This window comes from Ammospiza caudacuta, chromosome 17 (assembly GCF_027887145.1).
Source record: "Ammospiza caudacuta isolate bAmmCau1 chromosome 17, bAmmCau1.pri, whole genome shotgun sequence".
NCBI classification, from domain to species: Eukaryota; Metazoa; Chordata; class Aves; order Passeriformes; family Passerellidae; genus Ammospiza; species Ammospiza caudacuta.
Window position 1 is genome coordinate 12,485,808 of NC_080609.1, and position 27,913 is coordinate 12,513,720.

Below are 27,913 nucleotides of genomic sequence, written 5' to 3' on the forward strand. Positions count from 1 at the left end.
TCTCCCCCTGCACAAATCTGCATGTTCTCTCCAGCACAGAGAGTGCAGACACTTCCATTGCAAGGGCCATCACTCACTCCCTTCTGCTCTCCCAGCAGGTCTACCTTCTTGGAGAGACAAAAAACCCCAAACAACAAACCAACAGCCACTGCCCCAAGACTCCAAGAAGGAAGGGGTCCCTGTTTGGCACAATGTTTAGGAGATTTTTCTCCCACAATAATGGCATCTTAGCCAGGCAGATTGATCCTTGCCCTTTTCTGATCTTCAGTCAGCACCTTCTTCTTTTCCAGCACAGTCTGGCCTGCCACATCACCTCTTTGATCCTCCAGCACATGAGTTGCAATACACTGTTTTTCTTAAAGGGCTGTAATGCAGCTGATGAATCCATTAAATTAATTCCTCTGGAAGTGGAACTCCCAGAACCACATGTTCATATCATGGCCTCCATGTGCAGAATCTTCAAGGCCTCTGAGATTTGAGAGCTGGTGTCAATCTGGCCGTACATGCCCACCAGGAAGGCTCTGTGCAGCAGCACTGCTGCATGTTCTGGAAAGGGAAAAGGAAAGGCAGAGTGAGGACTGGCCCCAGGGCTCCTTGTGCAAGAGCAATCCACCAACAACCACTGGCTGAGCATTTGCAGCTGTATGAGAAATTTCCCCTTTCATAAGAATTTGGAACAATCCCCCCTCTAACTGCTCTGTGGGTTTGTGATCATGTGAGAGGTCACAACTCAGAGAAAACCACAAGGGAGCAAATCTGCTTCAAGGAAGCCCCCCTTGTCTCTATGCCAAATCCCCTTTGTGAAGCTCAGCCCAAAGCTACTGCTGGTATTGACAGCCTGGTCTAAGCAACAGCAATTCCAAGGAGCACAGCACCCCAGCTTTGACCCTTGTGATGCAACCATGGCCCAAAGGGGGCTGATCTCCAGGTACCTTGGCAAAGGAGGGTGTACTCAGGCAGGTTCCTCAGCGCTGTCTGCACCACCTCGAAGTCTCGGCTGCCCAGGCAGTACATGTAGGTGGGCAGGAAATCTGCAGCAATGCTGGGAGGGAAACATGACAGGGTCAGTACATGCATGTGGGCAGGAAATCCACAGCAAACGGGGTCAGTGGAGCCCCAGCTCAGGCAGCACAGCCTCAGGTGCAGTGGTGCTCACCTGGGGTTGTTCTGGATGGAGCGCAGAGCCAGGCTGAAGGCCAGGTTTCGGCAGGAATCCTCCGATGAACTCATCAGCTTCTGCAGGTTTGTCTGAAAGATGGACAAATGTGGATCACAGGGCCATTCAGGGAGCACAAACTCCTCAGACTGGCATTACTCCCCTCCACACCAATCCAGCCCAACACAAATCCAGCAGGTACTGGCTGACCCCAGAAATCCCTCTTAGTAAGACAGATTATCCTGGTTTTGAATACTTTAAAGCACCCTTCTGTAATCTTATTTCATGTGGGACAGCTGAGTTTTCCCTAGTTTCCAGCTTATTCAACAGAGCTGTTCTGTTCTCTCCTTGCCCTGGGAAGAGGACAGAGGTTTAATTCTTCCTCTGACATACAGCAGATGATAGTTGAGGCAGTATGCAATGGAGGGAAATACTGTCTGCCCTCAGCAGGGCTAACTGAGGACACTTTTCTCCTAAGGTGCTGCAACAACCACCCAAAAAACAGAGGAAGGGTAGGGCTTCAGCTGGCTGTGCAACAGAATCTGGTGAAAAGAATCTCTTCCAGCTCCAGTCTGAGACACTAATACTCACAGCAAAAAAGGCAAGAATTTCTGGCCTCCGTCTGGACATCTCATCAATGTCTGTCAGCACCTCCAGGATGTCTGGGAGAAGACACAGCTTGAAAAGGTGACTGAAATTCACAGATACAGCAAAGAATCTTTTCTTTTTCCCCACAAAACAAATCTCCCAAGCCATCAAGTTTCCCCACTTTCACACAGAGGTAGTGTAACGAAGGCAGTTCTTCAGAAAGGAGGAGACCAGGGATGTGCCAGATCAACACATCCCAAGCTGCCCAGGCAGAAGGAATACAAGGAGTGAGAGGTTTCAGTTTCAGAACACCTTCTTCTGTAAATAAAGACCTTCAGAGTGTCTCTTTAAAAAACAGGGTACAGGCAGAACTTTTTTTGTCCTATTCTACCTTGGAAGGAAAACTGTCACAACTTAGGTATGAACACAGGATACTTCTAATTGCAGAAGACCTTTGGAGATTATTGTTCCCATATGCCAGATTAACATGGTTTTCTTCCATGAAGGCCATTTGGGGATTTCTAGTAAATCCTGCTTCTCATCAGTTTGGTATTTCATTCCTATCAGCACTTCGTGGCTTAAATTGCAGCATTCCTTGATTTACTCATACTATCTCCCAAAATACTTGAAGATCCTTGAAGAGCCTCAAAGGGGCCATCAAATGGCCCAGAAGGGCCAATCTCAAATGGCCTAGAAGGGCCACTGAAGTACTGCTGAGCTAAGTGATAACAAAATCATAGGAAGCCTCTGTCACAGAATCACAGGAGGCTATGGACAAGTTAATCCAAAAATGGAACAACATCCTAACTGCTGGTGCAAGACTGAAACAGGAAACCAGACTGCTGCTGACAGATAAGTAACAAGGCTGACAAATGTCTGTATTTGCCCTGTGTCTTTGCACAGCAGGGCCTCACTCACCCTCCACTGTCTGGCCTCTGGAGAGCCTCTTCATGTATGGAGCCATTTCAGCTGGTGTGAGGGGAGTGAAGAGGGACACGCTGACCAGGGGGAGAGAGCCAGCAGCTGCTTCTTCTGGGGAGAGAGAGAGAGCAGGGCACTCCTGAGAGCCTCTGGACTGGCCAGGATTCCCCAGCAGTGCAGTGGTGTATCAGGAGCCACCAGCAATGCTGAGATACAATTGTCTCACACTGCCTCTAATCTCACTGCACCTCCTGTAACCCCCTCAGCTGACACTGAGGAGGAAGCTTTGCAAGCTCTTTTAATGCTGAATAATTTTCTCCATGCAAGCTGTGCAAGCTGTCAACAGTGGAAGAATGGATGTACCCTTAGAGTCCCCCCAACAGGTCAATCCTTAAGTGTGGATTAAAAGGGCAAAATCCACAACCAGGAAACTCACCCTTGTTAAGAGCTGTTCTGCTCCAGTATTGATACAACTGGCAGGAAAACAAATTAACCCATCCTAAATACTGGTTCCCAACTGCTGAGCATACAAGTGCCATTCTCCACTCTAAACACATTGAGCTGTTATAAGAACAAGCACAGTATACACCCCACAAAAAAACCCACTTATTTTCCAAAGCAGAGTGCAGGTTTACCAGCTGAAATAACTCTTCTCCCACCCAGACTCACCATCCTTCTCTTCATCAGAGCCCCTGTCCAAGATGCCACTCTTACTAGGGAGACTCAGCCCAGCCAGGAGGGACTTCAGCATTGCCAGGTCACTGTTGTCTGAGGACAGGTCACTGGGAAGAAAAAGTGGTGCGTTTGGCTTTCAATAGCAATAAGGGCATGAGCACAGATATGCACACTGAAACAAAGAGCTTCTCAGAAGCAGAAACAATTCCTTTCTTCATAACTGGAACTCAAATCCATTTCCCCCACATATCTGTAGGTGGGACCCTGCAGCCACTGCTCTAGGGAAAGACTCTCCAGCTGCCTCTATGAAAGGTTGCAGGGCACTATAATACCTCAATATAACATTTAGGCCATAATGTGAGTTAAACTCATTATGTGACTTCCTTGGGCTCAGTTTTCACCTATAAAGAAGAGATATGCTGCTCATTTCAGTGGTGACTTAAGGGAGCTAAGGGTAAAAAATGCCATATTAGCAGCTACTCTGTCATATCCTCTTGCTGTCTTGTGTCTGATTAGCTCCTGGCAATGTGACTGTGCATGGGCTAACAGGCATAAGGAAGCTTACTGGAGTGGATCCGAGTGCTTCTGCAAGAAGGAGACAGCTGCCTGGGCATTGCACGTGATGTACTTGTGGATAAACTGCACAAACTTGCTGATGAAGGCAGCCAGGTGCCGGGAGGATTTTCTGTAGTTCTGGGAAAGGATAAAAAAGGTGAGAGTTAACCAAAAAACAGCAGCAATGCACTGCCCCATCCTGCACCTCTGGGTACCAGGGAGCAGTTTCTTGATCTGCTGCCTCCTCTCTCCAAGGTACTTAATGCACTTTTTTGTTCTTAGGCATTTAGGAAGGCTTTCCCCTCAAATGAGAAGCAGCAAGGTTGGCCCTGTGTTACAGGAGCTTCCCCATCTAGTGGCCAGCAGCCGGCACAGGGAGGGATTTTCCTACCAGCAGCAGACGGATGAAGGACAGGAGACAGTCCCAGAGTGCCGCCTGGTGCTCGTTCTGGAACACCTGTGGTTGGAGCAGCTCCAGGATGCCCAGGACATGGATGAAGAAGGTCAAGTGGTTCTGCTGCCTGAATTCCTGGAAATTGAGGTGAACGCGGCCGTGCAGCAGTGCTGCAATCATTGGCAAGTGCCTGAAACACCAAACACGAAAATCTAGGCCTAGATCTTTCAAAGGTACATGTTACCTCAGTTCCTGGAAGGCAAAATCCCTTATCCTCTCTCAGAGTTCTTGTCTTGATCCCTGTATAGACAGATTCAGCATGCCCCATTTCCCACCCATACTCTGTTCCCTTGTCTCCAATTCCAAGATTATTTCCTGACAGACACAAAGTGTTGCCTCACTGTAAAAGATGTCACTTTGCTGCCTTTTCTCCTGACTTCTGTCCATGAAGGTGAACTCTGTCACCACCACTGTGACTGCTGCCAGTTTGTTCCCTTTCTAGGACAAGGGTGGATGCTTTTCAACAAGCCCCAGAGACACACAGGGAGAGAGAGGTACCTGAGGAGGAGGATGGGATGAGCCACAGCCAGCTTCCTGCAGGCCATATTGGCATCCCACACGCGGCTTTCGGAGGACTTGGAGTCACTGGTGTCTGCGAGGAGGTTAATGAATCTGTGAACCAGGGCATCGAGCTGCAAGAAAAATAATGAGCAAACTGGTAAGAAGTTTAATGTACAAACCAGTCCCTAGCTCTCCAGCAGTGTTTCCCAATTCCTTTCCAGCTACACAGGGGGGTTAACAGAAATTATTTTCAGGTAGAATCTGTGAGCAGATGCAGTGTTCCAGCTGGCATGGGATCTGAAGTCCACAGTCCCTACAGACATCAAAGCAGGATCAGATGCCCGCACACTTGTGTCTTACAGAAGCCTTTGGCACACAGAAGCTTGTGGAGCTTATACTATTTTATAGAAGGACACTGCAAAACAAACCACACCAGAACTCTCTTCTCTGGAGAGTGCAGGCAGGGATGGGGTAACAAAAAAGCAAAATAAAGAAACCAAAGTCACCCAGGAAGCTTTTGCCAGCCCTCACCTTCTAAACTGGGCATCAAGGTAGAATCCATTGTGCATACACACAACTGAAAGGGGCCTTCCTATGCCTCTAACTTTACCTTGCAAGTGCTGCTGTCTCTGGCTCCTTCACTGGTAAGAAGCATCTCAGGCATAGGCACCAGGAGCTCAGGTAGTTGCAGGTATATCTGCAGGAGAAGGTCCTGGCAGCATTTCCCCACAGAGCTAAAAGAGAAAGGGAGAGGTCAGCCACTGGACACTACATTAGTTCAAGCAGCAAACACCCCAGACCCATCAGATTAGTAACAAACAGCCTTCCTGCATGTGGCAAACAGAGCATGTGAAAACAAAGACATCAATAATCTCAACCAGTGTTTTTTAAGTCTTTGCTTCTTTTGAACAGCTCAAATCATCCACTTTCCACACACATCCATCCACAGTCTATGGGGATCCACCAGGAGGCCATTTGGAGTTAGAAAACTGCAGTTCACAGGGCATAGGAGAAGAAAGCTCTGCTTACATCTCCAGTGCAGAGTTCCTGCATGTGGTACTCACAGTCAGCCCCATCCCAACTGGAAAATAAGTCAAACCCACAACTATTCAGACTAACCAGCATGTTCTCTACACACCTGAAACCCCTGGAGATCCCTGGCACAGTCTGTACCAGGAGGCAGTAGGAAGAAACAGTCATTCAGAATCTTTCCTAATATCACCATAAGCAAGGTTGAATTAGGTCAGCTCCTTTCACTGCCACAAAAACATCATCTTCCTGTTCTTTCCACAGTCTTAAAATAGCTGTTAGGAAATAATTTGGTCTCCATTCAGCTTTCAAAGCAAGTCAGAAGCAGGATGTATTACAAGCAGTGACTCAAGGGATGAGTAGACAAGAAATCCCACGTTAGGAACTAGTAATCAAAAATAACCACTGCCTTAAAGAATGAAAGAAAAAACCCCAAGCATGTCAAGAATTTCATTCTGAAGTCCTAAAAGCAAGAAGGCCCTTAAATTTCACTTTTGAAGTCAGCTTCCTGGGCTGAGTACCACTTAAAACCACTTGTTATTTCCCCAGACCTTGGGAGGATAGTGTGCATTTTCATACAGGCTCTGGAACATGATATTCTTAATGAAGACATACTGGCAAGTCTCAGCATTACTGCCTGCCTGTGCCCAAGAACTACAATTCCAGCAGACAATGCTCCTCATTTGCACCCTCACCTGCTTCCCCACTGCTGGATGCAGTTGGTCAAATATTCTGTTACTTTCTTGATGTTCTCAAGGTCTCCATGAGAACAACTGAGCAGCAACGGCAGTCGGGACTGGATGAGTGTGCAGGAGGCCTCGTCAGTGTTCTGGTATCTGGTCTCTGCTTCAGCCAGGATCAGCTCCACCATGCTGATCAGTTCTGATGCCTTCAGGTGGAGCACAAATTCCTCACGGCGCTTCTGTAAGGCAAGAGAACACCCCAAATTATTCCACACCAAATCCCAAGAGCCTTAGCTCCTTCTAGTCACACCTTCCCTGACTGGAATGGAACATCTCAGAACCAGACTTAAGAATGGCTCCATATCTAGAGCTCTGAAAGAATCACAACCCCAAATAAAATCTCTTTACCCCTCCTCTACTTCTTCATTTACTTCCATCTTAGATGTGATGGGTCAGAAAGCATAATTCAGTCACCAAACCAAAGAAATTCTGTGGAGAAGAGACACAGCCTCCTTTTCTTTGTAAAATGGCAATTATCCCATGCTGAGTTTTAGCTTGCTTGCCACTCTCTTGTGCCTTTACCAGATATTGTGGCAACTGCTGCAGGGCAAATGCCAAGTGGGCAAACTTCATGTGTTCCTATCAGCTTTCTGGACTCTAAACTGCCACTGTCACATGGAACAGCAGAGCAACCAAGTAATCAGCTGAGGTACAAGCAGCAAACTTGGCACACTGCACCTGAATCACTCCAGCCACCTCCTGGCCATGGAAAAATCAGGCACTGTGAAAACATTGCCTCTCACTCCATCCAGACAGAAATCTTGGAAGAGCTGAACCAATACCTGAGGAGTTCTCTGGTCCCTTCCCTGCCAGATCCGAGGAATGTGAATACAGGCCCACAAGAAATCCAAGGATGCAGTTGGGTCAAACCTGCCAGAAGACAAAAGAAGACAGATTTGCAATTAGAGTCAACACAACCCTCAGGCAGCACACAAACACATGGAAGCATCACTAAACATGAAGAGTGCTGTGAAGAAAGAAACATCTGCAAATGTAAAAATAGGACCTATTAAGTCCCAAGAAGGAGGTTGGTTCTGTCCCCAGATTATGACTAAATAGTTGTTGCAGTAAGCACAGCACAGGGTACAGAACAGAACAAATGGCATTCAGCAAGTGTGGGGGCTACAGGGAGCCTTACACCAAGGCCAGGAGCTGGTCATCAACACAAACAGTTGGTACAATCAGACCAATGACCTTACTGTCCCTATCACAGCAGTTACCTTGAACTGAGAAAGTAATTTAATTTTGAGCAAGAAATTAAGAAAAAATAATAAACTGAAGTACTACCAGTTTTAGAAGTATTGCTGTTATTAGTTTTTAGCATGTCCTGGTCCATAACTGTAACAATACTACAACTGGAACTTCAGTATTTGAAAGCTGTGTACAGAAGATCAGAGCTAGGGCTGCTGCAGAGATCAAAACTGGGAGGCTGATGTAATGAAAGGGTTAGAAAAAAGACTTGAAATGGAGTTTAGTACAACCAAAATATCCATCAGAGCCTGCCCAGGTACAGAGACAGCCCCCAGTTTGCTATCCAAGCCATCCTGCAAACCCTGTGTTCATAAGCACTACTAACAAGGGCAATGCAAGATGGATTACCCACAATTAGCACTTCCTGTTTAGAACACAGCCAAATCTTTATGTGCTGCTTCCATCAAACAGTAGGTAATATTTACATCAAGGTACACAAATCAGCAGGACTGAAATCTGCATCCTTCTCACAAAGTCTATTTCTGGCTGACTTACATCTCCTGGCAGTCACATCATGAACATGGCAGGTCTTGTTCTCTTTCAGACAGACAGAGTTGCCCAACTCAATCCCTTGGCTAGGCCAAACAAGACTCACCTCTGCTCCCTGTTCCTGCCAAGCAGAAGCCTGATGCACTGGTGCAGTGTGGTCCAGCTGGACTGGTGAGTGAGGAGAGCCAGGAGGTACGGGCGGAAGGAGGGCACCTGGGACCCTGCCTGGAAGCACCAAGAGAGAAAGAGATGCAATGAACAGGTCCTGGCAGCAGGGTGGCTGTAGGACATGCCATGTGTATTGCAGAAGGATGATAGTCCAGGAGGGCAGACAACACAGACAGCATGAGGATTTAGGGCAGCACTTTCTAGAGAACATAGTATCAGATGTGAAATTCAGTTTCAGATTTAACTTTGGCATGGCACTTTGGGCAAGCTATTGATCTGTCTGCAAAAATACCAATGAAAACACAGCTGGCTGGGTTGTTATGGGACTGTGCTGTGTCTGCAAAGCACTTTGAAGTCCTTAAAAGAACATAACTGAGGAAATATAAAGCTAAAAGGAAACATAAGCCCTGCGCTGACAAATGTGAGCCTTGCACACAACTGTCCTCCTAGTCAGCCTGTACTGCTTTGCAACTCCAACAGTAACCTGTGGCAAAACATAAAAATAGCCCTTGCCCTGTTTCCAGGTGCAGGTCAGTACCCCAGAAAGTTGTTTCAGCACAGCAATCCCTCTGCACAACAACTCTTACTTTGCTCCAGGAGAACAGTAGCTTCTGCTGTAGATCAGGGCAGCTGCTGATGACCTCTGGGTCTAACATCTCCAGCCAGTCATTGAGAAGGCCAGAGGCAGGCCCTGGCCAAGCTGATTCAGCACTGTGGACAAAGCAAGACCAGTGTCACTGGTGATACCATGCACCCAGACCTACCTGTGAATTCCCATCATTGCCTTGGCTCACCTGCAACTCTCCACTTCCTTCTTTACTGGGGTTTCTTCCTTGTCCTGGAGCAACAAGGAGCACACCACAGCAATTGGTTTCATGGCAGGACACTTGGTCTCAACAGAAGCTGAGAAGAGGACAGTCAGGAGCTCCTCCAGGTATGGAGAGTGGGTTTCAATCAGACCTTGAAGGACTAGAAGAAGGAGAAAGATGCCACTCATTAACTCTAGGATGTGGTGAAAGGTATGGAACCTTGCAAGTATTATTCCTGATAGCCAGGCTCAGTGAGGAAGAGGGAAGACATTTTTATCTGGGATAGTAGGCTTCCATTTCTTTTTGTTAGTGGAAACCAACAGTTTGCTCACAGACTTAATCCAAGCCCCAGATCATAGTTTATAAACCCACATACAGTGGGGAAAGGAGGTGATACAAGACAGGCCCAAGCTTAGATCAGTTCACATTTTCTGATCCAGGAGACGGCAGATTCCCACAGCCTGCACACTAGGCACTGCCTTGCTGGGCTGGAAGTTCAAGCTGCTGCTGCAAAGAAGGAGAGCACAAGGACATCCGTACCTTTGCTAATGAGCTCTGGCTCCACATTACACTTCTCTCCTGATTTCAGGGTTGCAATGATGGCACAGACCGTGGAGCTGATCAAGTCCGGGTCACGACGGAAAGAAAGAGCTTCTGTGAGGTGCAGGAATCCACCTCTAACTGTAACAAAATCACAGCATTGGCATCACAGGGACAAGCCAGCCCCCACATCAGACTTCCCTCCCACAGATTCCCCATGTGGCTCCAGGGCACAACTACTCAAACATACAAATACACATTCTACTGCCACTTACGGCCACCAGAACCCTTGACAGCTCTCCTGCATGTTACAGGGACATGTGGCTAAGAAGAAGCTCTGTAACCACAAACCCATTTCCATGCCCAAGCTCTTCGTTAGATTCCTGCTCCCAAGGGATGGCAGATGATAAACAACTCTATAAGTCATGATGTGACCTAGTTCCAGAGGCATTCCTGCATGCTCATCTACCAAAACTACAATTCACATGGAATTCCTGGCCTGAGGAATTGTAAGTTTTCCCTGAGAGATCTGCTGTGCTTTGATGCTACCAGCTGTCAACTGTAAGCCCCCAGAGCTAAGACACGGTTCACAGCCTCAAAGAGCTTCTGCAGCACAATGTGCTACTTTTGTAACTCCTTATGACACCTGTCTAAAAGGCTTCCCACAACGCTTCCTGCTCCAGGTGCAGTTTTGTCTCTTTCTTGCCCCACTTTGTCCCCTCTGAGTCCCATAAGCTGCCCAGTGCCAGTACCATCACTGATCCTGTGCCTTGAGGAGTATTGCACAGCAAAGGCCTTCAGCTGAGCTCGCAGGGGACCATCTTCCACAGCAGGGTTCTCCAGCCACTGCAGCATCTGCATGAGCACTTTGAAGAAGAGCGAGGAGAAGGCAGTGTCCTGTGGCATGGCGCGCTGGGAAGAAATTCTTTACAGTTAGGGTGGTGAGGCATTGGCAGAGGTTGCCCAGAGGTTCTGGACTCCCCATCCCCGGAAGTGTTCAAAGCCAGGTAGGATGGGTTTGGAGCAACTTGGTCTAGTGAAAGGTGCCCTTGCCCATGGCAGGGAATTGGAGCTAGGTGATCTTTAAGGTGCCTTCCAACCCAAGCCATTTTATGACTATGAATTAGACTTCAGCTCTCAAACTATCTGCAAATGCCCTGGCTTGCAAGACATGTCCAACACTACAGAACAGCACAGACTACAGATCCCAAAACCAGCAGAGACCTACAGCTGTAAATCCAAAAAACAGTTACCAGGCTGGGTAAGGTGCACCAACTCTGCAGGTAATCTCAGTAGTGCCAGCCTAATGCCACCAGCCTGCATCCAGATACCCACAGCCAGGCAACCTGAGCTGAGCATTACAAAGTGTGCACACAGCAGAGCACATGCCCTGCAGATTTCCCATTTCTCTCTCACCCCTCTGTACGAAATGCTCCCAAACAGATTCCCCATTTCTCCCTCACTCCTTTGTATGAAATGCTCCCAAGGCACTCACGTGGTACTGGTAGAGCTGGCGCATGAGTGGGCAGGAGATGAAGTGGTGGCGGTGCATGGCCATGGCCAGGGCGCCGCCGTGCGCGGAGTTGAGCAGCGCAGCCACGGCCTGCAGCAGCCGCGCTGTGACCCCGCTGGCTGTGACCCCACTGGCCGTGACCCCACTGGCTGTGGCTCCACTGCTTGTGACCCCACTGCTTGTGACCCCACTGGCTGTGACCCCACTCTCTGGCACGGCCCCTTGGCGGATGTGGGCCAGCTCCTGCCCCAGTGACTGCTGCAGAGCCAGGGCCAGCGGCCGCAGGCTGGAGTTCTGCCATCGCAGGTCCGGAGTCAGTGGGAAGAGCTGGGGAGATACAACAAGGAGTAATTTATGACTGACAATGAAAGGATTGCATGAACACCCTGAGGCTGAGGAATGATTTATCTTGTACAGTTATACTGACTGTAGGCTAACAGGAACCTTCTGATACAGCTTCTTCTATATTCTAGTGCCTGGCACATGAACATAAGCAGCATCTCTGCAACCCCAACACGATTATCCACGCTGACACTGCAGGGGAATCCTACTACCCAAACACCAACAACTGACTTGGCCAATTAATTCCCTGTAGGCTCCTCCTGGAGTCAATGGAGGGAGGGAAGTTCTGTAAGCAGACAAGCCAGAGTACAAATGCTGTTTGCACACAGCTTTGTTGCCAGGGCCCTGTGAGCATTTCACAAATCCTGCATCCACTGCTGAGAGGAAAGGCACTATGCACAGAACAAACAAGGTGCAGAGACAGCAACATGCTAGTAGGTACTGACAGTACCAGGCATGATCAAAAGCCACATCAACTTCCAACTACAAGAGAAAATTCCTGCCAGTATCAACTCCATCAGGCTGTAATGGCACAGCCTCATTGCATCAGGGTTTCCATATTTATTGCCTGCAAACACTGCAGGATGAGGAGTCACAAGATGCAAGTATGAGAGAAATGGATTTTGTAAAGCTGCTGCAGGGAAGCAGCTACTCAGCTGGAGGTTATGACAGTACCTGCAGTAAGATGCCTGCCAGATCATCTTCTGGGCCCAGCACACGGACTTGGCTCAAGGCCCGGATCCGACTCTGACTTTGGGAGTTTTCAGGACTGGATTTTGACCTTGCAGTCTCAGCGCTGTCTGCAAGAGGAATAAAAGGAAAGAAAGGAAAATGCTGTTATGGTAGATAGCATCTGGAGCCCCAACACTAGATCACCTTCAGCTTTACAGTCTCTAACTACTGAGGAATTCAGCAGCTTTTCTCTTCATTCCAAGCAAGACCTACTTTTCTATATGACTCAGAAAAACTCACTGTAATAAACTCCAAAAATACTGGAATTTTTCTCTTTGCCAGAAGCAAAAAAGCAAAGGACTGGTGTCTAACTGTAGCTTGCTGGTTCATTACAACACGCCTGCTTTTTAAGACATCTCTGCCTGTTCCTCCCAACAGCAACAAAGGAGGAAAGTTTGGAAGATGACTTTGACATTTAGGTAATCCTGGCCAGTACCTCGGCGAGCTGGTAAGGAGGCAGTAAGCAGGGAGTGGAAAGTCTGGCCTCCTGTTGCTCCTCTCTCATGTTGAACCTCCACAAGATGAGCCATGTAGTCTGAAAAAAGGAGGAAATAAGAACACATCATCATCTTGCCCTCTTCATTAAAGCAGGACAGAATTGGCTGTTTGTACAGCCCCCACAGACAAGAGAATCTGCTGTTCCCATAGACTTTGTAAACATGATGCCTTGAAAGCTTTGTTTCTTTTACAAAATACCTTCCAAAGTACTTTTTGACTCTGTACATTCCAATCCAAAAAATCCTCCTCTATTTTGGGAAATACAGCCAAGGGCCACCCAGGTGTTGACAGTGACAACAAGCTGCCAAAGCAGCCTGTGCACAAAGTTTGCTGAACTAGCTTGGATTTTTCCAAGAAAGTCACAGGAGATACTCATGGAAACAGTTCAAGAAAAAGTTAAATGCCTAGTCAGCCTCCTCTGCAGCTCTTACTTTTGTCCATGATGTTCTGCTCCAGCGTTTGTGGGTCATGAGATACTGCCTGATCCAGGTACTGCAGAAGTTTGCTCATGCTGGAAACTGGGATTCCAAAGGACTGAACAAAGAGAAGCAGCTGCTGTGGCTCCAGGTCCTGCAGGGCTGCAATAGACAAACACTGAGTCCTCAGACCTCCGAACTGTCCATGGAGGGTCATCTTTATTACCTATCTTTATGCTTTTGTCTGTGACACATTAATGACAGAGCTGCAGAGAGCCTAAAGCCAGAACTCTGACAGCTGCCTACTATATTTTCTTTCCTCTGCAAATCATTGCTGCCTTATTGCATCTTCCAGTTAATTCACTCACTGGCTAATCTGATCTTCTGTTTAATTTTATTAGAACTTCAGTAATGCAATCATTCGTATTAAAAAATAACTTCCACCCTATCTCTTGATGGCTGCAGGCAGGAATTATTGAATAATTCAATCACTGGCTATAGACAGCTGTCATTTAATTAGTAAAATGGGATGAAAGCTCTGAATACCAAGAAGAAAGAGAGCACTGATGAGTGGTACAAAGACCAGAATAACCAGAGGTTTAGCTTACATCCTCTAGGCACAGCTTTCCACAGTGCTGTGCCTATTGTCTGGTGACTGCATAGCTTGAATTGAATTGTTGTAAAAGAGATGGGACTTCAATTCAGAGTCTCCCATTCCTTTAAAATACACAGAAAGGGGAATATCCATTCAGACTCACTCCCCTACTTTAAAAGTAACATGGCTATGTTCAAAGGCATCCAAACAGGATGGCTGGGCACACTTGAGCAAGGAAGCCTCTCCCTTTCCTTTCAGCAGGGTTTGAAACACCAACAGACACGGCCCAGGCTCACCTGCATCCACGAGCCGCGGGACCTCGGAGCGGATCATGCGCAGCTTCAGCCAGTCCGGGAGCAGCAGGGCCTCCTCGGAGGTGTCAACCAGGAAAGCAGTAGGGAGGGGCTTCTTCTCAGGGAACCATATATCCAGTAAGGTGTAAAAATCACCATCCCCTGCTTAAGAGTGGATAAAAAGTTATTTCCCATGTTTGCAAGCACCTAGAATGCCCTGCTCCTCTCTGTCAATACACCAGAATACAGCATTGTTTTGGCATTTCCTGCTGTCTGCAGAAAGCAAAAAGAAAAATAAATAAGCCTGCAAATCCTTCACTCCTTGCAGCAATATTCTGATAAATCTTACAGCTACAAACATGTACTGCAAGGGTCAAGCCTGGGAATAGGATTAACACCAGTCTGACCTGTTAGGAGACAGCAGATAGAGAAAAGCCAACCTGTATTGACCATTACCCCAAAAAAAACCATGAGCATACTTCACTGACCTTGAGGTGGCCCCAGTGTCAGGAGAATAACCATGGCATGGACCACAAGGATGTGCATGGTGGCTGTTTCCCCACTAGTCCAGCGAAGGAACACCTGGTCCTGGGACTCCGACTGGAAAAAGGCAGGATAAGACAGGATAAGCAAAGGTGGGGAGAGAAAGGAGAAGATAAGAATGGACAGATTTAGTCAGACCATAGTTCCCAACATCTCCAACAGTGGATATACTTGGGGAAAAGTTAAAAAGGCATTTTACAAACACACAGGCTTAGCTCTTATCCTATGTCACAATCCGATTATTTTCAAATCAGGGAATTCTTGGGCTGGACTTGGTCTATTCAAATTGAGTAACCCATTAAGAGCTTCTGTTAACCTGGCCAGTGCCTGTGAGCTGCTGGGGCAGGGCAGGAGGCACTCACCCAGCTGTACACCTCCTCGCCCTCCTTGCTCTGCCGCATGCGCTTGATGTAGCGCGAGAAGATGGAGAGCAGAGCCACGAGCACTGCATCTGACTCAGCACTGTAGGACAGCTTGGAGAACAGGTGGGACATGATGGTGGAGCGCTCCACGATCAGTCGGGCGACGTCCTGCAGGGAGAAAACATCCAGGAGGTGTTCACTGCAAAGCACAGCCAGGCCCCACTGCTTCACTGCATTGTGTTCTCCATTCCCATCATCAGCCCCGTACACACCACTCTGGAGATCAGCTTGTGGAGTCAAGAGTAGAACTGACACAGGAGGGAAAAGGCTGGTGCTTTGCATGCATCTTTGCATGCCTCAGTGGAGCACAGATGCATTCTGATGCACCCCACTACAAAATAAGCCTTCACATAGCTTTACTCTGAAGAAAAAGATCTCCTGACCTAATCATTCAATCTCCCCCGTGTATCCAAACAGAGGCACTATCAGCACATAAGTCTTAAAAGCAACAAAAAAAAAGTACCCAGGAAGAAAAAAGAAAAAAAAAACATTATTAAAAAAAATATCACCAAAAGCTTTTCTAAAAAGAAAAAAATTCACACAAACAAATCAACCCAGAAATCTAGTTTTGGTTATAGGGGAGTACATATCCCACCACTGAAGTTCCTGACTTCCCATTCTCTCCCCAGACACATATGACTGCAGGTTTGGCACCTGTTTATTTATGAAACACTGCCAGGTGCCCATGCACAGACACAAACATGCAGTTGTCAGAGTAACACACTCCCCAAAACTCATTCTGGTGGTACAGCAGGTCCCATGCCTACCACTCTCCTGGAACTTGCCATGTGTCCCCCACACAATCCCTCCTCTCACCAGAGCAAGGTCGTTGTGCTGTCCCTGTTCCTCCACTGGGGCATGCTGGGAGAGGTACACCAGGTAAGCACTGATGGTTTGGGGATCTGTCTCCATGTGGATGGCCTGGAATGAGAATTCTTTTCATTAGAAATCAGGATTTAATGAAAACAAGCACCAGCATAAACAAAATTCTTCTGCAAGCACATAAACACGCCAATATCACAGCCAGATCCAGTTTGTTTAGATCTGTTTCAGCACTAGTAGAAAAAGAACAAGCCTGACACTCCTCCCTTCAGCTGCTGGCACCCACCTGCTGCAAGGCCAGAGCTGTCGTGGCTCTCACACTGTCAAACAGTGGCAGCCTTGGGAGGTCTCTCAGCAGCCACTGATATCCCTGCAGCAGCTCAGAATCACCAGAGTCTTCTTCCATGGGGTGATCCTTCTCCTCCCCATCCCGCATTCCTCCTTCCGACAGCACCAACGACAGGCCCTGCAAAGTCACACACATACAGCTGTTGCATATGAAGCCACAGCTGGACTGCTAGGTTCATACTAGTGAATGTAACAGAAACATGCTTCAAACACCACAGAACAATCCAAATGCAGCACACAACAGGTTTCATCTCATATAATGAGTTTTCTTGACAGATACCCTGCTTCAAGTTTCAGTCTGAGCACCAGGCACTCACTCACAAACAACAGCCTCTGCCAATTACTCCACAGGGCACACAATCTCCTAAGCATACACCTGAACTCCACGGGAAACATAGTAAAATCCAGCTATATCTTCAGTACAACTTAGCTGTTGAACAATAACTTCTGAGCAGCAGGGAGCAGAAGTGTATTTGGTGGGGTTTGGAGATTGAGACAAGTCACTAAAGGAGGATGACATGGAACAATTTCACTGTGCTGGCTCTGCACTCAAGATAACCTAGGGCTCTGCCCTGGGGTTTAGACAGACCCCAGTCAAGATGATTTCCATTCTGCTCACCTTCATGGCCAGGACCCTGGAAGCCACCTGGGAGGAGCTCAGGCGCCGCAGGAAGTAGTCAAGCACCTCACAGGTTGTCTGTTCATCTGCTTTGGGTCCCAACAGCAAGTCTTGCAAACGTCCAAGCAACTGCCTTTGTTTCTGTTGTCTCTGTGAAGTGATAAGTTGGTCTGTCCAGTGAAATCAAATCTGGGATGCGCAGTAATTAGCTAGCAGAAGGGATCCCCAAGAGAATGCTCACCTGGCGTTTCTTGGCACGCTGGTCCTTACTCTCACCCTCCTCTTCTTCTTCACCTGAGGTTGATTCATCAGCAGCATCATGAAGCAGGAACTCACAAAGACACTGCACAGGCAGGACATCCAAGGAGCCCTCACTGGACTGAACCAGATCTGCCAGCCATGGCATTGACTGTGATGAGGCCTGGGAAGGATGAGAGTAACAAGGTCAGCAGATCATAGATCATAGATCAGATAGAACATAGATCATAGAACGCAGATCACAGATCAGAGCAGCACACCGATCATTTAATTCCTGAGCAGTAAACCACCTTCCCCTGAATCTCACTCAGCTTCCTTTTGCCCCCACTCTGCTCAAGTTTCAGAGGCAAAGGATCCAGTCCCACCACAGCCCACCTGTCTCTGGATGATGTTGAGCAAAAAGTCAGGATGGCGACTGCGACACAGAAGGTGGCCCAGGCGAAGAGACTGGTTCAGGCTTTTCACCTGCTCCAGGACATGTGGTGGAGGTCTGCGAGGGGGGCCCCTGCCACAGAAACAGCAAGTTACAGCCTGGCAGACCTTCACTCTGATGTGAGCACGATCAGTCAGTTCTGTAGTGCATGAGGGGTTTATAAAAAGGTGGCAGGCAGGTTGCAACCAGATGATCTTCCAACCAAAACCATTCTATGATTCTGTGATCCCATGGGCTACCACACCACAGGGTTCTTCTTCCCCACATCAAGCACCCTGTGGAGGAGCAGGGTTTCCTGCTAGTGCTGTTAACTAGGATTTCATAAAGGTACTAGAATGCAGAAGGCTACTTACTGAGGGTCCAGACTTGTCAGCTGGGACAGCAAGAGGCTGCTGCTCTCTGTAATTGTTTGTTTTGTGGATGCAGCTGCCAGATGACCCTCAAATGCAAGAATCTCCTGTTTTTCTCTCTGGGAGATTTGAAGTTCACGATTAATCATCTCTGTGCGTGTCTCCTCATCCGTCAAGGTACATTGAGGATAGGAATAATTACTGAGAAAAAAGAGTTTGAAAAAGGAAATTGTTATTTTGTTCTATTCAAAATTCATGAACCACAGTCAGAAAGAACACAGGACCTCAGCTCTGATAGACAACATAGAAAAAACCAAGTAGTTCCTCAGTGGAACCAGGAGACTGAGACCTTCTCAGCAAGGCACAGCAGTCATTCCCCTCCCTCTTTTTCTCAGCTTTATTCCCTTGCTTATAATATTTTTGTCAAGGGAAGGCTTTTTTCCCACTCCAACTGCAGTGTTGATGCCAGTTTATTTTACACAAGTCCCACTGGAAAGGAAGGAGTTGCATGGCACAAACTTAATTCAGAAATGTGTGTTTTCAGTGGTCTGTTTGACATACATAGGGATTTAACCATACTAACTTGGTCATGACCATTTCCATGAGCATCTTTAGAGAGGGGTACTCCTCCCATGCAGCCAGACCTGCAGCAGAGAAGAGAACAATAAGGAATACAGGAAAAAAATAGAGCCTTTAAATATACTCTAACACATTGCAAGGTGGGGAAACACAAGCTCACTTGAGAACAGCTCATAACACTCAGAGCACAAACAAGGTAACTCCAGCCACATGCTGGTCCAAATCCCATCTGCACACATTTTTCAGCCACAGGGGATACACAGTTATTTAAGTGCAGTTACCTCACCAACCCAGCACAGGCCTTGCACACAAGCAACCAGACTTCTGCAGAAAGTATCTTGGCCAATTTTTGCAGCAGAACTGGCATCCTGAGAAATGTCCAAACTCACCAATATTTTCAGGATTGAATGCAGCCACTACTAGCAGGAGAGGCCAGGCTTTCCAGTAGAGAGTAGAAATAGCTAGATTTGGAGGCTGGTACCTACAAAAGCCACCAACAGAAATAAGTGGACAAGTTTGATTCCTTAGCCCATCTCAAGTCTGCTTTTCCCCTTAATCATGCACTGTTTAGATTCATTCAGTTCAGTGCTTTTCCCAACAAAGAGACACCCACACCCACACAAAAATCCTTCCAGCTCAGCTGAAGATTTCTAGGGCAGAAAGTCAGTGCTTGCAGACCAAAGTACATTCCATGACTCAGGTCTTGATTGCTCCTTAACATGACCCTGAAAATCCTTGTCATTTTGTTATGACAAATTTTAATACAGAAAAGCATCTTAAAATCTGTGTACTGGAAATGTTAGTCACAAGGTGAAAGTGAGCTAGATCACAGCAAGATTATCTATGTGATAAGTCTTACCCTGGAGGTAGCTGGATATTCTCTGGATGGTGGTAAGTGCACAGATTTAAGACTGCATCGATCAGCTGGATTCTTTCTACCCTCAGGACCTCAACATCTGGAGGAGAAGAAAAGACTGAACAAGTTATTGACCTGTCTACCTGCCTGAAAGTCCTTCAAGAAAAGCAGCACAGTGTAAAAAAATTTTACTTCAAGCAACTATGTTATTGTGGGCTTGCTCTTGTGATATTACAAAAACTAAAAATCAACATTTAAAGAGCAACAACACTTAAAAATCCTATAAGTCAATATATAAGGATATGGAGCTTTTCAGCAGCAATCTGGTTTAAATTCTTAAGGGTACTTTTTTCCCAAATGCATCCAGTATGATACTTGTAACTTTTTCAGAACTTGGATACACTCCTTCAGGTAAGCAACAAATCTGCTCAGAACTTCTGGGGCTCAGAAGAACTAGAAATGAATTTCAACTTTGCTGCAAGTTTCAGATTCACTCTAATTCTGAGTTTTCCAGGATATGAAATGGTGCAGGATTTAAAATCCTATATGAGAGGCTGGACACATTGTGAAAGGATACTGAACAGCAATAAAACAAGCAAAGTCTAAATCCTTCCACAAGCCCTCTTTGCCATTAATCAGTCAGCAGTAAGAGCATGTAAGATGCTTTAGAACCAAACTCTGACAACACTCTCAATTCTGCCACAAACATACACAGCTCAGCTGAATGGATGTATTTACCAGCAATGCAGGAATTTAGACAAATGCTAAATGAATTCATAAAAGGAGTAAGAGTAAAGATTGCTTTTGTAACTGCTGTTCTGTAAGTGTCCCAATAATGGACTTGAGAAGAGGATACAATTGGTTAATTAATTTAACTTCCAATACTTCCATTTTTGCATAGCCTACAAATTTCATTTTACAGTATGTACAAAGGACAAAATTGAATTTTAAAATGCTGACTCAAAACTCTGGGTGGTTGTTCACATTCCTTCATTCTCCACACAACCAATAATTTCCCAAACACTCCACGATACAAAATTAGCAACAGAGAGAAACAGTAAGAAAAAATAAGAAGCTCCTCTAGTGAGAAAGCAACAGCAGCCCAGCTGGCTTTGAGCCAAATGTTTAGCCATCACGACTAAAATATGCTTTAAGTGATGCAAAGGCTCTTTGGTAGGTGGTAGGAGCTGTCTCAGCCCTGGGTGGCAATAGGAGGATGTGGAGACAGAAGCCAGCACTTGCTGGTGGGAGCCTGTGCAGCCTCACCATCTGCTTGCACAGCTGCAGCCCTCTTCACCAAGTGGTCGGCGAGCTCCATGGCATCAGCAGGGCCCAGGGGCAGGTCCCGCGACAGCCCGATCACCAGGATGCGCATCAGCGTGTCCTCCAGGATGGGCACCTCCGAGCACAGCCGCAGGAAGAAGCTGCAGGGGACACCAGACATCAATCACCCTGCACAGCAGCCTCCTGGAACCCTCCAGGGACCTTACAACGTATCTGAGCAGAAGATACATCACAGCCTCTTTCCCTGATCTCCAGCTCCAAATGCAACTATTTGAAACAAATTATTATCTGAGTATCACCTGCAGTGCCTTCTATGCTTCAGCCCCCTTGAGTCTGAGCTCCCTCACCTTACCCCAGTTACCCACACACTGTGGGGCTGCTCTCCTTACACTACAGCGTCAAGATACAGAACAGCTTGGCACAGGGAACAGGAATGAAGGAGGAAGAGGAACAGATGGAGAGTGGAACAACACCCCCCAGTTTTATGGCAGTGTAACAGATGAAGAAAACTGAGCACAGTTCCAAGCCTTTCCAACACAGAGCTATATAAGAATCACCAGAAAACACCCATTCCTCTGCCTCCAGCTAGAGCAGCTCCCCCTGCACCTACCACAGGAAGGGCAGGCACTCACTTGCGGTCACTCTCGGGGGGCCAGTTGTCCCATTTGTAGTAGGTTTCTGGCTGCTCTGTGAAGAGCACCTTGTGGAGGCTGTAGAGGTGAAGAGCACAGTCAACATCATCTGTGAGGCTTAAGAACACATACAACAGTCCAGTCTCCCTCAAATCCTGCTAAAGCTTCCCAACCTGCACATGAAGGAGCACTCTCAGGTAAGTGAGTCTAGCAACAGTAACAACATGATTCAGAATAGAGAGGACTGTGCAATCAACATGGGCTGGGGGCTTTTATAATAACTTTCAGTAACCTGTCTTGCTTACTAAAAATTCTGGCTTGAACTGTCTCAGTAATACCTTGTGTCAAGACCCCAGGATATCATCTGTTCTCCAGAAGACAGAACTATCTGTGGAGCCCTCAGCAACAGAGCCTTAAAAAGTATGTCAAATTAAAAAAAAAAAAAAAAACCAAGGAGTCCACAGGGAATTTGTTTGGTCAGATAGTTAAAAATCCCCTACTGAGTGGGCCTAAACATAAATCAGAAATATTTTCCATTATCATATATTTCTGGTATGAGAATGCACCTGAAGGAGTTTCAGAGAGGGAGACAGTCCCTGCTAAAACTGTTTCTACTCCCTGTCTGAAAATGGGAGAGAAATCTAACTAAACCCTGCTTTCATAATATATGAAAAGTGTTGGGGAAGGGACTGGTTATGCACAGACATGACCAGGCTGACTCTCACCAGTGCACATAGTCCTTTGGAGCCAGCTTGCTGATAGATGGAACAACTGTATGCAGCCACCAGACAGCATCACGCTGGATAGCAGCAATCTGGTTCTGGAAAGAGCGCAGCACTTCCAGGTCTGAAAAACATTCAGGGCACAAAATACACACATGGGCCTCATCAGAAGTGTGGTGGTTTCAAGACAGTAAACAGGACTCTGAGGCATCAATAGCAAATCACAGAATCACAGAATGGTTTGAGTTGGAAGGAACCTTGAAGATCATCTTGTTCCAATTCCTGCACCACACCTTCCACTAAAGAAGGGGAACCAGAGGAGTGTATGAGAAGGACTTGAGTCCCCCAGCTCTGGCAGAACATGTTCTTTGCTTTCTGCAGTAAAACCCCCAACACAAAGCACAGATGGATTAGTTCTGTGAGAAGAAGGCACGTGGGCAGTCATGTCAGTGCCACACCAAAGGTTTGTCTTCCCAGCCCCTTAATCCTTACAGCTGCCCCTTCAGGCCTGAGGCCCCTCCACCCACAGCTCCCTCTCTCCAGCCTCTCAGCCACTGCTTCCATAAATACAAGAAGCACTGGCCATGCAAATGCCACATCCCCAATCTCTACCAGCCCCAGGATGGCAGCAGGCTCCCAACCCTAGCTGATGTTCCACCAACACCAGGGGCAGATATCTACTAAAATGTTCATCCTCAGAGAGAACCTAGTTTCTTCTGCTTACTCTTTTTCTCTCCTTTGTCCCAAGCAATTCCAGCCTCCTTCACCTGGGCTGTGATACCAAGCATCATGGAGACAGCTAGCAGGTCGGTTATGTGAATGACAAACCGCTCCTTAAAATAGAAAAGAAAAAAATAAAGAGTTGAATAGCAACAGCCAGAGCTGCCTTCTGGAAGTGTTTTGTCATCAAAAAGGATGAACGTGGATGTTTGGAAATGAGATATGGGAGTGCTGCTATGAGACACACAAATAGTGACTCACACACCAAAGAGCAAAAGGAAGAATGGCCAGGAAAGCAGACACAGGAGAGCTCAGGGCACCTCTGGCACATCCAGCAGCACAGGGGTGGGGAATGGTACCTTGAACTCCATCTCTGCATACAGGGCCTCCTTCCTTTCCTGCATGAGACCCAGGCAGAAGGCCTGGAAGTTGATCTCATGCTTTGTCTGCTTGATGATCTCTCTCAGCAGAGCCCGTGAAGCTCGCAGGTAATCGTCCTTGGTGGTCAGCAGGTCCTGGAACACCATGGCCAGGTACTGGGGCCACACAGAGAGAAAACGTTCAGTGCACTGTAATGGGTCTGCATCCACAACATGAAGAGACACAAGGAAACCATGCTGGACGTATCCTGTCCTTCAGACCCCTGGGCAGCTGTAATAATGTTTCTCTCATGAAACTGCATTATCACCCAGAATGTGGGAGTTAGAAAATGCCCATTTATGTTTATTCCTAGCAAGAATAATTATATAATTTCAAAATAGTATGATACAGATCAGACAGCTGTCTGTGAAAAGATTCATCTGGGCCTCGAAACAACTAAATCTGTCAGGTGGGGTTCTGGTGTAACCATCAGTCATCCAAGACACTGCACCTACCTTTGGAGCTTGCTCTGAGCTGTGCTGAAGCACAGTATACAGGATCTGCATGTTGTTGGGATTTCTTGCATTTGACAGTTCATTGAAAATCACAAACTTAATGGTGGTGCCCAGGTTATCCCTGTGTGCATTCAGCAGCTCCCTGCAAGGGAAGACCAGGGACACCTGAATTGACATTTCATTGCAGCTGGACACATTCTTTTCATTTCTCCTTGAAGTATTTAGCACACAGAAGTGAAAAGGATAGAACAGCACATATCAAAGGACAATATCAAAGGACTACTGAAAGATTTCTAGGACAGTGAAATTAATTTAAATGAACACAAGACACTCTGTGCCCCAAGCTGATATTTAAAACCACTGTGCAGCGACATTGAGACTGTCAAGTCCCTGGGCATGTCTCCCACAGTGCTCTCCCTTCCTGTCACAGACCCAGTCACTCACCTGACACACAGCATGTAGTGGTTGAGAAGGACTTTTGGCTTGAGACGAATTTTGATCAGGTTGGAGATAACTTCCATGTCCTCTGAGCTGTGGGTGTTACAGTTCATACACACTGACATCAGCAAGTCCTGAGCTGGCTTGGTCAACTGCAGAAAAAGAGCAGAAAGACTTCAACCACTCACCATTACAGACCAGAAACATAACTGGAGTACAGCAAGCAGCCCTCCTGGCTGGATTGCAGACCAGGGCTGTGCTCCAGCAGCTCCTCTCCTCACCTTTGGGTTCTGCAGCCACATCTCCAGCCTCTGCACAGCCATCTGGCGCACCTCTTTGTAGCCACAGGTGGCTGTCAGCAGGCGCAGCAGGTTCCTGGAGACGTTGTCCATGGGCTGCCGCCGGTTCAGCTGGTCCCGGAGCATGTCCAGCACATATTCCTCCACACTCTCTGCAAGGTCTTCATACCTGGGACACACAAACTGAACTTTACTCATTTCCACAAAAGACAGTCCAGAGATCAGCACTCTTGTTTGTGGTACAACTTGCAAACCAAGAAAATCCCCTCTTTTCTCTTGGCACCAGTTTTATCTTTATCAACATCCCCCAGCAAATGCCACAGGAGCACAGAGAAGGAGCTTCCTGCCACAGCTCTGCAGGTGGGTGAGCACAGACACATCTACAGACACACCTGCACACAACTGTGTCAGGAGAGGAAGAGGCACTGTACCTGGGCATGAGCTGGCCCGCCTGCTCCGGGCTCATTTTCTCCTCTGCAATCAGCAGCTCACTCTGGCTGTCCTCCTCCTCTGTCATGGAAGGGTGTGGGCTACTCCCTAAGAGACACCAGGACACAGCACACCCCATGAGACAACTCCTCTCCCTACAGGTCAATCACTGGACACAGCACACAACTCCTCTTCTTAGAGATCAATCACTTGTGCTCTGGTTTGTTCAGCTTCTTTCAGGGATCCCTTTCGGCAGGACCACAGCTTCTCACACTGCATCCCATATAAGCCTATTTTTAACTACCCTCAAACATCCCCTGGGCATGAGAGAGACCCATAAAGGAGAAAAGCAATGCCTGGAACTCAAAGCCTGGTCTGTATGACTCCATCTAAACTATTCTCACAAGTCAATAAGCACTGCAGGCTCTGTGCTCTCCCTAAACCTTTACTCCAGGTTCCCAAACATCTTCTTACCAGCACTAAGGTCCCCTCCACTACGTCCAACTTCTCCATGCAAGAGCATGGTCTTAGGAGGCATCTTGGTGTTAAAAGCTGTCTGGATGTTATCCACAAATGTCTTGCAGTGAGGGCTGTCCACCCAGATGCGCTCCCCAAGGGAGTCCTCGATGTACACCTGCAGCAGGGAGCACAACCCATTTCCATGGGGTTAATTAAGGAGTATATGTGAGTTTTTATGGATTTCTAATGTACAGAGTAGGAAACTAATATAACCAGTGCGTGAATGAAAACCAGACCAGATTATCATAAAAGAGCAAAAATTTATACCACCACATCCCAAGCTCTACTGGGCACCTTCTGAAGGAACACTTTACAACAACTTCTGCCATCAAAATATACAAGCTGGTCAGCTCAGTCTTTTCAAGTTAAAGGGCTTTTTTAACCCCTACACACCAAAGAGAAAGCAAGGAGTCTCTGCAACACTTACATCAATACAGACTCTCAAAGACATCTCAGAGATAAGGCAACAGAAGACAATGGAGGCTACATTCCAGAAACCCATGGAGATTTTTCCTTACAAGGATGGGTCCAGACTCCAATTTCAGCCTCCTCCAGCTGCATTCCCACAGTGGACTAGAGGACACTAGCCACCCCCTTCCCTGCATCTGTAATAAATCCCATGATGCTCTCCTACTCCAACAAATCCACATTTCCCAAATCAGTCTGCCCATCACTGCCTCAGTCCAGAAGCCCCCTCAGCTCACCAACCTTGACAAAGATCTCTGGCCAGTTCTCATCCTCTTCATAAGCTGCCATGAGAAGGTTGCATGCCAAGACAGACACAAGACTGTTCCCTTTGGCTTTGAAATTGATGGAGGCATCTCTTCGGAGTAGGCTGCACAGTGCCTGGAATAACATCCACAAAAAATAAAATGATAAACAAGTCATCTATTGAGAAAGCATGCGGAGAAGCTGCAGAAAGAGAAATACAAATTGCAGCAGCTTGCCACAGAGCTCTGGTATTTACAAAGCCATGCAGACCATGCTCTGGCCTGAGAGAAAGTACAAGTCTGCTCACAGTTTGGCAAGAATGATCAGTCAGTGACTTTGTGAATCCTCACCTCGATAACCCCTTCAGTGGCAAATATGTTGGGTTTGATTTTTGCCAGGTACATGAGACTCAGGTAGAGAGTGGTGTCAGGTTTGGCTCTGTTCATCTTCAGCTGCTTCACAGCTCCACACAGCACCCCCTCAATACGGTCATCGTTGCCTTCTGCCTCTGCTGCCTCAATCTCATCCAGCAGCACCGTGGGGACGACTGCAACCACCAACACACAGGCATCAGCATTTACCCTCACACTAAATGACCACCCTGAGGTGCTGCAGGACCAGTCACAAGGGACAGCAAAGCACTGACCAGCTCACTTTTAGCCCCTGCAACAGTTTTTCCCTACTCAATTGCCATTAAAAGTTGTGTTTCACAACTGATAATACCCCTTGTTTTTCCATGCTAGCACACTCCTCTGCAAATGTATCCAATATCAGAAATGGATACATTTGGACAATTGAAATGGACAATTCAAAGGCAACATCCAGACCCAGAGTTTGCTAAAGAGGTATGTGAATAACACACTACAATCCAGACTTTGAGATCTCCTCAAGGGTGTATTTTGCATACAGCTACTAAACAGCTGTCAGACAGAATGAACACAATCCAATGCCAACAGAAGAGAAAGCCTTGACTTCAGCCCCATATCCAGGGCAGGAAACCCTCGAGGACAGCACATAATTGCAGCGCGGGCTTCCAGAACGACTCCTGGGATGAGACTCCAGAGCAAGGAGAAGTTTCCCCGAGGTCTCCGTGTGACAGCAGGAGCGCAGCGAGGCTCACCTTCGATGGGGATGACAGACGGCTCCTTGATGGAGGGCGAGATGGCTCTTTTCTCCGCCACGGCCGCCTCTGCCAGGCGTCCCAGGGCGCTGAGGGGCGGCGTGGAGGAGAGCTTGGGCCGCTTGGTGAGCCCGGGCAGCCCCGCCGGGCCCGCCAAGGCGGCGGCCGCGTCCCGCTTGCGCTCCGAGGGCAGCCCGGGCGGCGCCGGCTTCAGCAGCGTCACGGCGGCCTTGCCCTCGCCGCTCTGCCCCTTGGAGCCCAGCGCGATGAAATCTCCGGGCGGCGGGTGAGCTGCGAGGGGAGAGACGGCGACAGTGAACGACAATGAGGGACAGCAACAGTGAGGGACAGTGAGCGACAACCACAGTGAGGGACAGAGCCCGGCCGGCCCCGCGGGACTCACCGGAGGGCTTGGGCACGGCGCTGGGCCGCCGCACGGCCGCCGCCTTCGGCCGGTTCATGGCGCCGCCGAGCACCGGCTCAGCACCGGACCGAGAGACAGCCGGGACGGACAGACAGACACCAGGGACCGAGAGCCGGGACCGACCGACAGCCGCGGCCGCACGGAACCGGAATCGCCGCCGCAGCGGCACCGCCCGGCCCGGCCCGCCCCACCGGGCAGCGCCGTCTGGCGGGCGGGAGGGGAACTGCAGCGCCGGGGACCGG

At 47.8% G+C, this 27,913-nt stretch overlaps 1 protein-coding gene across 2 annotated transcripts; it reads right to left on the reverse strand.

Moving 5' to 3' along the window:
- On the reverse strand, positions 1-27,759 carry INTS1 (integrator complex subunit 1). 2 transcript variants are annotated; one of them, XM_058815790.1, is made up of 47 exons: positions 27,651-27,759; positions 27,248-27,538; positions 26,478-26,674; positions 26,125-26,262; positions 25,372-25,531; positions 24,900-25,005; positions 24,451-24,637; positions 24,176-24,321; positions 23,732-23,873; positions 23,216-23,392; positions 22,861-22,969; positions 22,140-22,260; positions 21,415-21,492; positions 20,765-20,922; positions 19,502-19,598; positions 19,032-19,123; positions 18,647-18,707; positions 18,067-18,264; positions 17,656-17,785; positions 17,264-17,443; positions 17,023-17,172; positions 16,342-16,521; positions 16,050-16,154; positions 15,174-15,341; positions 14,757-14,868; positions 14,272-14,430; positions 13,396-13,542; positions 12,903-13,001; positions 12,410-12,534; positions 11,375-11,719; positions 10,632-10,791; positions 9,880-10,020; positions 9,325-9,499; positions 9,118-9,241; positions 8,469-8,587; positions 7,405-7,492; positions 6,575-6,801; positions 5,461-5,584; positions 4,848-4,981; positions 4,287-4,479; positions 3,906-4,033; positions 3,335-3,447; positions 2,663-2,776; positions 1,748-1,818; positions 1,157-1,248; positions 933-1,042; positions 1-546 (listed from the first exon to the last, which is right to left on the reverse strand). In XM_058815790.1, exons 1-47 carry the CDS (start codon positions 27,706-27,708, stop codon positions 431-433), a joined length of 6,645 nt encoding a protein of 2,214 aa, XP_058671773.1. In that variant the 5' UTR covers positions 27,709-27,759; the 3' UTR covers positions 1-430. The 2 variants fall into 2 exon arrangements, with proteins under 2 accessions (XP_058671773.1, XP_058671772.1); XM_058815789.1 differs by having other exon boundaries at positions 14,272-14,433.
- Positions 27,760-27,913: the final 154 nt, after the last annotated feature.